This window comes from Lactuca saligna, chromosome 5 (genome assembly GCF_052625555.1).
Source record: "Lactuca saligna cultivar CGN05327 chromosome 5, ASM5262555v1, whole genome shotgun sequence".
NCBI classification, from domain to species: domain Eukaryota; kingdom Viridiplantae; phylum Streptophyta; class Magnoliopsida; order Asterales; family Asteraceae; genus Lactuca; species Lactuca saligna.
This window is the reverse complement of record NC_136421.1, coordinates 254,273,516-254,286,138: the sequence shown is the minus strand read 5'-3', so window position 1 is coordinate 254,286,138 and position 12,623 is coordinate 254,273,516. Positions and strand designations below refer to the sequence as shown.

The 12,623-nt window shown below is 37.1% G+C and overlaps 1 protein-coding gene across 2 annotated transcripts; it reads left to right on the top strand.

Annotated features, from left to right (window-relative positions):
* Positions 1–3,313: 3,313 nt before the first annotated feature.
* Positions 3,314–5,830, top strand: LOC145047409 (magnesium transporter MRS2-3-like). Of its 2 annotated transcripts, XM_078995675.1 has the most exons (6): positions 3,314–3,894; positions 4,349–4,582; positions 4,669–4,797; positions 4,874–5,034; positions 5,110–5,305; positions 5,375–5,830. In XM_078995675.1, the coding sequence occupies exons 1-6, from the start codon at positions 3,463–3,465 to the stop codon at positions 5,675–5,677; spliced, it is 1,455 nt and encodes a 484-aa protein (XP_078851801.1). In that variant the 5' UTR covers positions 3,314–3,462; the 3' UTR covers positions 5,678–5,830. The 2 variants fall into 2 exon arrangements, with proteins under 2 accessions (XP_078851801.1, XP_078851800.1); XM_078995674.1 differs by having other exon boundaries at positions 4,874–5,305.
* The last annotated feature ends 6,793 nt before the right edge of the window (positions 5,831–12,623 follow it).

Here is a 12,623-nt window from a genome sequence, read left to right as displayed (position 1 = left end):
ATAGGTTGAGGTGGTCCTGCTATATGTTATAGGCTAAGATACCTGGTGCGGGCCGGATGTAAGCCGTAGGCACGAAGGCTCAAGAAAAGCGGTTGGATTAAGGGGGCATGCCGACAAACCCTGGGTATTCCAGTGAGATGACTGATTGGACCCGTTGCATGTTGGCATTCCAGTCTGATGATTGATTGGACCAAAGTATTCCAATCTAACGAGCGTGGGTCCGATATACACGATAATACGTTTTTTGTATTGGGTATTTTGGAGGAAACTCACTAAACTCTATGTTTACCCAGTTGTTTATGTTTTCAGGTTCTATCATTGATCGTGGGAAGACGAATGTATGACTGTACACACTATCAAGAGTACTGAGGATTCCACGATTCTTATATTACTCTAATTTTCGATAAATGTATTTTGGAATAAACGTTTTTTTTTCTTAATAATGAATTTATAATTAGTGACTTTTGCCTTATTTAAAAATGAAAATTGTTGGTTGTAAAAATGAGACGTTACACATAAACATCAACAGCCCCACACACTTTATCAATGATTGTCTCACGTAAGATGTCGTGAGAAAACCTAAAGAAATTATTCATAGGTACTGAATGAGTACAAAAACAAAAATGATTTATTTTGAAACAAAAAAATATTAAGAGCTAAATGTGTACAAAAATATTAAGGACTAAATGTATAGAAAAATATTAAGAACTAAATATGTAGAAAATGAGAAATATATTACCTTATTAAGTTATTTTTCATTGCTATCTTGGAGTAATCGGTCATAAGGATTGAATATGTAAAGTTTAATATAAATATAAAAGAAAAAAAATCTCCATTACCAAATATATACAAATAAAATATATATATATATATATATATATATATATATATATATATATATCTTTACTACTTATAAAAGAAATCTAACTATTTCTATAAATAGATTGAATATAATAATATTATTTTTTTAAGACGTACAAACGATTAAGCTAATATTACAAACAACCATTAATAAAACAATATTAAATTTTAAATTTGTTTTGATTCCTTATATTTCTCAGCAAAATCCTAATTTCATGGTCATTCAAAATTTAAAACCTTTTCATCCTAATACGCTTCAACAAATATCCTTTAAATGTTGCATTTGCAGCTGATTAAAATATCTCATAGCAGACGTGTGTTTGTTCTCTCCACCTTATAAACCCTGCTATAAATCCCACTGCCATGAAGTATTTCCCTTATAAACCCTAATCGTTTTTCTCCCTCTCTTAGACGAAGACAATGTGTTTTTTTTAAGAAAAAAAGTTTGAAAATATTCCAATTTCTCAAAAAATTTACCCCAAATGCGAAACTGGGTAAAATTTTCCATTTTGCGAAGACTACAGGGATGCGAAATGAAAATTCTGCACTTTTGTCTTTTTATGACCCCATTTTGCGAAGTTGGACCACTTATATTATTTCTTGAAAAGATCAGGTGCCAAATGCGAAACTCTAAGCTTTCTTCCCCAATTCGCATTTATACATTAAAAACTTCGCATTTTCATTCAAATTCTTCGCATCTTGCATCCATCCGTCTTTGAGTTCATTCGCATTTCATCGCATTAACTGAGAAATTAATCAGTTGTCTCATATTCGCATTTCAGTTGTTTGAGAAACCCAGATACGAACCCAAATGCGAAACCCACTGATTTCAAATGCGAACCAACCAAAAATCATCAACCACGTACTTGTGTCACCAAATGCGAACTGAATATCACCATTAAATTCTCCTCGCATTCCATAGATGCGAACACAATCCAGATCTACGACTCCAAGCTTGCGAAATCAAAATCAATTAACCTCAAACAAATCGTGAACTTCTTATGCGAACTGTTTTGACCCACAAAACCAAATGCGAACTCAATTGATGTCATATGCGAACTGATTTCATAGATGCGAACACAATTGATTTCATATGCGAATCCACATCCATCGATATGAAACCAATACCAGTTGCAAGCAATTAGTAGCAACAACCATCGATCCTCTAATTTTCAATTACTCAGCCTTCGCTTTTCATACAACCCGTCGACCCTGAAAAATCGATAAACACCAAATGTCTCATTTTTAGATCGATTTTCTGATTAAATGTCATATTTGAAGAATGATCGATTTTCTGATTAAATGACCCCATTTTGCGAAGTTGGACCACTTATATTATTTCTTGAAAAGATCAGGTGCCAAATGCGAAACTCTAAGCTTTCTTCCCCAATTCGCATTTATACATTAAAAACTTCGCATTTTCATTCAAATTCTTCGCATCTTGCATCCATCCGTCTTTGAGTTCATTCGCATTTCATCGCATTAACTGAGAAATTAATCAATTGTCTCATATTCGCATTTCAGTTGTTTGAGAAACCCAGATACGAAGCCAAATGCGAAACCCACTAATTTCAAATGCGAACCAACCAAAAATCATCAACCACGTACTTGTGTCACCAAATGCGAACTGAATATCACCATTAAATTCTCCTCGCATTCTATAGATGCGAACACAATCCAGATCTCCGACTCCAAGCTTGCGAAATCAAAATCAATTAACCTCAAACAAATCGTGAACTTCTTATGCGAACTGTTTTGACCCACAAAACCAAATGCGAACTCAATTGATGTCATATGCGAACTGATTTCATAGATGCGAACACAATTGATTTCATATGCGAATCCACATCCATCGATATGAAACCAATACCAGTTACAAGCAATTAGTAGCAACCATCGATCCTCTAATGAGGAAACAGTTTCCTATTCGATTGTGCTTTGCAATGACAATCAATAAAGCTCAGGGACAAACAATTCCATATGTAGGTATCTATCTTCCAGAACCAGTATTCTCGCATGGACAACTTTATGTTGCATTGTCCAGAGGGGTTTCACGTTGCAATACAAAAGTATTAGTAAAGCCTAACGAAAATTCAAAAGGTGATGGGGTTTATACAGCAAATGTGGTGTATAAAGAAGTATTGCACGATTAATATTTTGTGTCGTCTTGACTGGTTGCTTTTTATTGGTTATTTGATGCATGATGTAACAAATAACACCATAGTTTGATTATATTGTCTTCAACATGTACTTTTTTTTAACATAACAATTTTGTAATGGAAACATATTACCGAAAGAACTCACGTGCCCCGCCGCTTTGCGCGGGTAGACGGCTAGTATATATATATATATATATATATATATATATATATATATATATATATATATATATATATATATATATATATATATATATATATATATATATATTACCTTTTAAGTTATTATCCTATCACAAAAGTTGTTCGAACTTTTTGTTCGGGGAAATCGTTTCCTAGTGCAGTTGGGATCCGAGTTCCTACTTCATACCCTAGTTAAAACTTAAAATTGAGGAACAACAGTGGGTGAGTTGAGTGGGTCTATTGAAATCAGTGTGTCATCATGAGGATAGCTCATCCTCCGGTAGCCGTCGCATTCGCCGCCACACCGGAAGAAGACGTGTTCGACTCCGTACGAACTGCCGCCGGACAGCTGAATGTTGGTGGACCAGGTCTCCGCAAAAAGGCCACAGGAGTTAGGCCATGGCTACTCCTCGATTCATCCGGTCAGGCTCAAATTATCGAAGCCGGCAAACACGCTATCATGCGCCGCACGGGGCTACCTGCGCGCGATCTCCGCATCCTAGACCCGATCCTATCGTATCCCTCTACTGTTCTTGGCAGAGAACGAGCTATCGTCATCAATCTGGAGCATATCAAGGCCATAATTACGGCACAGGAGGTGCTGTTGCTTAATTCTAAAGATCCTTCCGTTACTCCCTTCGTTGACGAACTTCAACGCCGTATCTTGCGTCATCATCAGGCTACTTCTCAGGTTCTCTTTAATTCTTCTCTAGCATCGTTTAGAGATTCTTTGCCCATGTTTGAATTTATCGACATCTCTAAATAATTGAACTCCCTTTATTTCCGTTTAGTGTTGTTTGAGCTCAACTTATCCGAATCAAAACCGTGATTGCGTGATGTTTATGGAGTGTCGAATAATCTATTGGATGAATAATGCCCTAATTCAATTGCAATCACTAAAATTGTTCTTCTACTGTTGCTCTATAGTCTATATAACTACGTGAAACCAAATTGATTGTCAATACGAACATTAGTCCATTTGATCTGGAAATTTAACCGGAAAAAAGCATTTGCTTACTCCTGATATAGGCTGTATCAATGTAATTGCAGTCAGTATCTCTATATTCACACCTCCATGAAGGTGTTGATGTATGTATTACAATCTGTAGTTAACCTAATTCTAATGTTCCTGTAATTCCTATTAGGAGGGATTGGTAGATGGTGATACTGAGTGGAGACATCTGTATGATCTGGGAGAACCACGTTCAAGAGAAGTTAGCCCACCAAGAGAATCACCAAGCATCCCAGAAAGAGGCCATGAGGTTAAACCCGATGGGAAACATTCTTTTGACAAGAGAGATGGACCAAAGCTTCTTCCATTTGAGTTCATTGCACTTGAGGCATGTCTAGAGGCAGCTTGCAGTTCCTTGGATAATGAGGTGAGAGGTGTTTTTATGACTCCTTTTTCTTCTTCCTCGTCTTCTTCTTCTTCTTCACTCTGAATCATTTTCATATCTCAAACTAGGCAAGAACATTGGAGCAAGAAGCACATCCAGCACTGGATAAGTTGACTGGAAAGATTAGTACTCTGAATCTGGAACGTGTCCGCCAAATCAAAAGCCGATTGGTTGCTATTACAGGACGTGTTCAAAAGGTTGTTTGGATTCATATTTCATACTTCATAATCCAAAATCAAAATGGCATTACTTGATAATATCCGATTCATTCAGGTTAGGGATGAATTAGAGCATTTGCTAGATGACGATGAAGACATGGCTGAAATGTATCTAACCGAAAAGCTAGAGCAACAGCTTGATGATGCTTCTTCTTCCACTTTCGTTAACGATGAAGATGTGGATGAAGAGATTCTTCAAACAGAAATTGATGACAGGTTTTTGAGTCTCTCTCTCTCTCTTTTTTTTTTTTTAAATATATTTTGCTTGATGTTGTTAAAAACTATTAACAGAGTTCCTGGTGAGGAATCAATCGATCAGCAGCCTGAGCAACTTTATCGAGCCAACACACTTGGGAGAGAAAGCCGTGGGACCCGCACCAGTACAACAAGAAGTGGTCATAGCAAACATCTTGATGTTGAGGAACTCGAAATGCTTTTGGAGGCTTACTTTGTTCAGATTGATGGCACGCTCAATAAACTATCGACAGTATGTCACTTTGATTTAGCTTTCTTTTGTGTTAAGGAATAAGTTATAATAAATTATGGATTATGACAGTTGAGGGAGTATGTGGATGACACGGAAGACTATATCAACATAATGCTGGATGACAAACAGAATCATCTTCTCCAAATGGGTGTGATGTTGACGACAGCAACGCTGGTGGTGGGTGCGTTTGTGGTGGTGGCGGGAGTTTTTGGAATGAATATTCATATTGAGCTTTTCAATGCTGACACAGGCGCAGAAAAGGAAGTTGGAATGCGTAAATTTTTATGGACAGTTGGTGGTGGGACAACTGGAAGCATCTTCTTATATGTTGTCGCCATTGCTTGGTGCAAGAGCAAAAGGCTTCTAGAGTGATCACACGTGTCTGTGTTTGTGTCTCCCAAGTTTAAAGGAATAATAATAAATAAATCAGTTACCGCTTGTTATTATTATTTCTTAGTAACTAGTGAGTATTTAATTGTTTTTTTTTCCATATAGGTAAATAAAATTGTCTTATTTCGTTACAAACGTTCATTATAGCATCTCCTTTTCATTTTGTTCTATATAAGTATTATTTTTAGAAAGTAGGATGCTATTCTCAGAAAGTGTTTTTGTGAACTCCACAATTTAGAATATGAATTGAAATGTAGTTTGCCCAAAATCCATATATACACACCATCATTGTATAATCTCGACTACTTATTATCAAACATAAATTAGTTGAAATCAATGTGAAGTCGTGTGGATTATACGGATATGAAAAGACCATCTATATTTCATTAAATTACGGTATTCCACTATTTGCCAAGGGAAACCATTTGAAGCTCAATTAAAAGCCGATATTATCAACGAAACTTGATATAAATCGTAATGTTTTACAGGAAGACATTATATTAGCATATAAGATTACATGCTCTTTGTCTAATGCGAGGGGCATCTCATTATTTGAATCCATTGTAAGTTACTCAGAGATGAAATAACTTGCAAAATTCCGAATACAACTTATAAATGTTTGAAAAGTATAAGAGCAATTAGCAGGTGATTTTGACTTGGAAATCTTCTACCTTTTATCACCTGCCTCATTAATTGTAAAAATAATCATGATTTTTTTAACATGAAAGGTTTTTGGAGAAAGAAGACTAAAATGCACGAATGGTCCTTATGGTTAGCTGAAAATTGTCATTTTGATTCAAAAAAGTTTTAGACTGACACCAGAGATCTAAACTTTTCATTTTGTTACGAGTTTGATTTATTTTGGTTTTAACTTTTTTTTATAATGATGATTTTGCCCTTGATATTTCTTTTTCAGTTTTTTTTTATCATAGAAATTAAAAAAATACTCTCTCTCTCTCTCTCTCATCTTCTTCTTGTTGCGAGTTTGATTCATTTTGGTTTTAACTTTTTTTATAATAATGATTTTGCCATTGATATTTTCTTTTTTAGTTTTTTTATTATAGAAATTAAAAAAATACTCTCTCTCTCTCTCTCTCATCTTCTTCTTCCTCAAGAACACTCAAGAATATCTAATGCCACAATCACCATTCGACCACCGTCCGCCACATCACCGTTCGACCACCGTCCGCCACCACCACAATTCGCCACCTCCATCTCCACCTAAATCAAATCAAATGAACACACACACAATCAGATCAGATGAACACACACATACACATACAAAAATGAAATCTGATAAACACACAGATCAACATAAACATCCATTGATTTTTCAACAGATTCAACACAAATACACACATACATATTAAACACACACACACACACAAACTCGAACAAGACCAGCGAGAGATTAAACACACATACACACACAAACGCCAAAACAAATCTGAAAAGCTAGGGTTTCAAAAAATAGAATGACAACAGTCGAGTTTAGCGCCAAACCTTCGTCGGTGTAAGATCTGAGAAAGGGTTCGTAAAGAGATAGTGGTTGCCAAACCTCAGTCGATTAGGTCGAGTTCAGCACCGTCACTACTAAGGTTTCAGCTCGTCACCATTACAAACCCTAACATGTTACAGATTCGTTTTAGAGATGGTGACGACAAGGAGAAACGCGATGGTTGGATGGATCTACACTGAGAACGGCAACGAGGGGGAATAAGTCTAGACCCTAGCTGCCTCCACCTTCGACCCCTACTAGATCTTGATTTTTTATGGTTGTTAACAATGACAAGGTCGTAGAGTTTCACGCTAGGGCTTCCTTTAACAGGAGGAGGAGGAGGAGGACCTCGTCGTCTGAGGAGGAGATCAGAGACCCATGACTCAATCTGATTTCGTCTTCTTGAATGTGTTCATCAAAAAACTCTTCATCAAATCTGATTTCGTGTATGTGTTCTTGAGTTTGTGTGTTTGAAGAATAAACCTAAAAAACATGGAGTATTTATGTATGTGCTAATAAATATGAATATGTGTTCTTGAGTTTCAATGTGTGTTTTTGAGTGTGTTTGTATTTACACACACACACAAAGTATTTTAATTATGTATGAAAATTTGGTTGGCTACGACATGGTGATGACACCAACACGATGTGGCAATTTGATTTGTGGTCGTGTGTTTTAATCGGGTGTCATGCCGTTGCACTAAGTGGCCATACTGTGGAGATTATTTTGGGTAAAAAAACCTAATTTTCGAACTTTAAGCCCTATTTAAGTGAAGTTAAGTCTAGGGTTTTGATGTGTGTAAAACTCACTTAGTTTTAATCCTACTTTAATTATCAAATAACACACAAAAGGCAGTGAACCTATCAATTGTGGTATAGCTAAATAAGCAGGGTATCGAACACAGGGAACGGCAAATTAAATTAAAAACTAATTCTATCTAAGTTGATTAAGCAAATAGAGGTTTTTCTCTAGTTTTACAAGACTAGAAACTTACTAACTAAAACTAATGCAAGACTAGAAAAGAACAAATTAACTAGATTCAATAATGGGAAAGAAACTTCTGTTTAGTTCAACTCGGTTAACTTTATGGTTGATTTTAAGGTAATAGTGCAATGGATTAATTCTTTCGTTGGTTACCGATTCAAGTGACTAAGTTTGTGTTCACTACCCTAATCCTTAGCAAATAAACTAATTCAAACAGTGGCCAATTGCTTAATTTAATTATATTTACTAGATTAATTATTCGGGTTAAGTTAGACTTGCAATAGCTAATTAATTCGTTACTCTTAATTAACCTCTTGTTCGATGGTCATCTTACAAGCTTGTACATGAATTTACTTAATTTCCTTATTAATCCTAGTTTCATATTCATTAATCCTAAACATATGATATAGTGGTCACATATCACATGAGGTTGATAATCAATAGATGTTCATGCTAATCAATTATCTTCCTATTAACAGAAAATTAATTATCATTCATACACAAGGTTCTTTAGCAAGCTAAAATAACAATTAATCACCAACTTAGAATTAATCCTACCAATCAATCAAACCATATTGTCAACTTTGTATCCCCAAACAGAAGTCTAAAGAAATTAGTTCATGACTAAGGTAAATAACAGCAAACAAATAAGTTCAAGTTGCTTAATCATGTTGACAAAACAAAAGAGTTAAGTAGAATGGTGAAATTACGCCTTAATTATTCCCGGAATTGGATTCTAGCTTCTTTGGTCGACTTCTAGGGTTCTTCTGGCTTCTTATTCGCAACTAAGCACTTCTGAAACTTCCCAGAATTCTCTCTTCTCGCATTGTAGAGTTATCTTTATATATGCGTTCCGACTCGTCGAGTCATATGGTGACTCGTCGAGTCCCTCTCACATTAGTCGTGATCCGATAACTATCTTGACTTTCGAATGCTTATCTTTCTGAATCCGCGACCGGACTCGTCGAGTCAAGAGGCAACTCGACGAGTAGAAGCCTTTTATGGGTGTTTTCTTTCTTCTTTCCACTCTTGAGCTCCTAACCGCTTCTCTTGCTTCCTTTCGCTTCCGAGCTTCATCTTTGGACTGAAAAACATAATTTAACACTTTTAAGTACCTTTTGTCCATAATATGCAACAATTTAGCTAATATATGAATAATAAACTACACTTAATACACACTAAATATGCACATATCAAAATACCCCACACTTATCTTTTGCTTGCCCTCAAGCAAAACTGAATTTTAACACATTAGAATCACATATAATAACTCCAATCCAACCCAGCCATTATGCCAAGACCGCAACGCATGCATTTGTGTCTAAAATTCCTAAAAACCCCCCATACTTCAAATACTCACAATCCTCATAAACATTCGCCCACTCACCCCGAACTATGCTCATTTTATGCAACCCTCCGAATCCATCCTCAGAAAACCTCTTTATCCTCAAGGTATTTTTAATTGAGCAACCCAAGCATACATAATCTAGAATTACAACTTTTTGATACCACTATAGAGCTCTTTGGAATTCTTCACTTGCTTGATAATTTGATCTTGGATATCTTTGAATTCACCACCTTTGTTGTTCGATTTTTGGTATCTTCAACTTTTTGGATTTCTTCAGAATTTTCGATCTTCATATTTGATACTTAACTTTGATGCTCCAAAAATTCTTCAAAAATTTTCTTTTAACTCTCTCTTTTTTTTTAACATGTATACCTCACTTTTTTTCACTCAAATCCCTACATGCTTAAGCAGGGGCGCTCAATCTCAACCTTTATTGGCTAATGATAAAAATCTTCCCGGATACATTTCAGGTTTAGGCTGCTAAACATATTACATCCCTCAGGCTGAGCAAGGTCGTGTTTTTGTCTCATGATTTCACTGAAATAAGGAAGCCACAAATGCACTAGAACGTGTATAGGCTCAACTAAACATTTGGGTTCTCATGCAATTATTAACACAATTCTAACATGGAATCCTAATTTTTTACCAAAATTTTCTAAATTAAATCCTAAATAATCCTTTTGGTATGCAAAATTTTTAAAATTTGACTATTATGTAACCAACTCCCTACCCCACACTTATGTGATGCAATGCCCTCATTGCATATTATGCATAAAAAACAGAAAAATAAAGAGGGAATTGGAACAAACTCCCCTGGGATAGCAGTGGATAGGTTGATCACTCTCATTTAAGCTCCATCTTCAATAAACTTCATACATGGAAAAATCTCATCCATGCCTCGTGTGGGTCGCTCTAAATATGCGAAAATCAGCGTAAGATCTTCAAGAATGGATATGGAAGTAGAAGGATGCAAGTGGTATAAGTATTAGCATCAAATCAGCAGTCGTTCGGCTCAAAAAATGAATGACTCGTCGAGTCTGATGATGGACTCGCCGAGTAGCAGCGCGCCGTCTCAAAATATCTGGAAATACAAAGCGACTCGTCGAGTCAGCTTAGTGCACTCGACGAGTTGGCCACTGAATGAAAAATCTTGGTATGTGGCAACTGTGTTAGCCTCTCACAACTTCGTTAACCCTTCCTCACATGCGGACTCAATCGCTCATACCCCTAAGACTGGACTTGACACTTTGACGTTAAAAAACTCGCTTCCTTGACTCGCTATCACACGCAAAACCATCCATGCTTTACCTCATCCTAAGCAAGCAATCAAAATGCAATCCTGAAAATAACTAAAGCAAACAACTATTAAACAAAATAATATCTCAAAGCATACACACCAAAAACAAAACAAAATAAGAATTGAAATTGCTTTAACACAAAATAAAACACAAAAACACGAATATCAATCTTCATCTTCCTCCTCATCATCGTTGGCTCCACTTCCCCCAGCTCCGCTTTGTCGTGCACCAATCCTCTCGTCCCACGATGGAATGTATGGATAATTCCCACCATCAATATGTGGAATATTGAAGTGGTTAAAAAGTCGTATGTGGGATTGGTTGCTAAAATTTAGCCCCCTAGCCATTTGGTCTTGCATCCGCCTCATCTCTATATTGTACCAATCCATTGGTACGTCTTCAGTCTCTACCGGAATCACTGGCGGCTCATCCTCCACATCCCTTTCCCTTCGCGATCTCACCCTCCTTCCCGGTGCTGCGGGACCTACAACTGGGTCATCATTTGGGATGGCATAATGGCCACCACCATAGTCTTCAATGATTCGTGCTCTGCAGAAAAGAATGGGATTAAATGGGAGTGTCGGGATCAATGTTAGGAGGTTCCAGGCACCTCGGTTCATCAACCCGAATGAATTAGCCAATCGAGTGACAAACATTCCTCCATTGATACGAGATGTTTTGCGATCTTTGACCGCACCAGCTGAGAGGTATGAAGCAATGCACCACGGGATGTTGCAAAAGACGCCGGGCGTGATAATGCTCCATAGGTAGAAAACATCAAGGTTGGAAACCTTGTCATCGTCCTTCCTTTGGTTGATGGTGGAGGAAATAAGGCGGTGAATGAGGCGGTGGGTCGGGGATCGGATGCTCCCTTCTTGTGCTGACTTCGGGATATAAACTTTATTCCCTATAGTATTCCACCAACCCGTGCTAGTAACTCCATCGGGAAACACCATGTGAGTGGTTGCCAAAAAGGCCCGAAAGAGGTTCGTCGAAACCAAAGGTTGATCATAAATCCCTAGCCGGCAAGCAAGATCCACCACCGAGCATTGATGATACTCGCCCCCAAGACAAAAAGTGAAGCTCGCCGGATGATATAAATCCACTCCACCGGTAAAAGATACCATGGAGAAAAACTCCAAGCAAAGCTCCAAATATACCGGCTCTTGTATGCGGAAGACCCGGCTCCAACCATCACATATCATTGACTCGCCGTCATGTTGAAACTCCTTTAAAAGGTACGGAGGTAATTCTTCTTCATATCGCACATTTTGCAACCATTCCCAATCAATTCTGTTCGGGACATAGACCTCCTTCTTTTTGATATCGGAAAGCTTCTTCTTCCACTTCCACATTGTTGAAGCGGATTCGATTTGCGGGAAATTTAACCATGGAAATTCCCCTTGGATACCCCTTGAAGATTGTCCTCTTCTAAACATGATTCCTGCAAAACATATAAACCAGACCCAGAAAACACAGAATATAATTAAAAAAATGAGCTGTTTCTGCAAATCGACTGGACTCGTCGAGTCCATGCCCGACTTGGCGAGTGGCGCGACCTGTACGAGTCGGTCGACGGGTCTCACAAAATTGAACCATGTAACCTTTAAATTCTTGAAAGGGTTTTTTTCAGGGACTTCCTACTAAGTAATAAAGCCACAATAAACGTTCAAAACAACAATATTCATGACAAAATCGAAAACCTAGAATTTAGTCACTTTTTCAAAAACGGGTTTTTTTTCATGAAATTGCAAGTGTAGATGACCTTATAATCACATTCTATCTAGAAATCAAGAAGA

What these genes read in the sequence shown, in the direction of transcription:
- LOC145047409 (XM_078995674.1), top strand. Translation starts at nt 3,463, where the DNA reads ATGAGGATAGCTCATCCTCCGGTAGCCGTCGCATTCGCCGCCACACCG. An exon ending in GCAGTTCCTTGGATAATGAG is followed by an intron (nt 4,583 to 4,668) that starts GTGAGAGGTGTT and finishes ATCTCAAACTAG; the next exon opens with GCAAGAACATTGGAGCAAGA. An exon ending in CGCTCAATAAACTATCGACA is followed by an intron (nt 5,306 to 5,374) that starts GTATGTCACTTT and finishes GGATTATGACAG; the next exon opens with TTGAGGGAGTATGTGGATGA.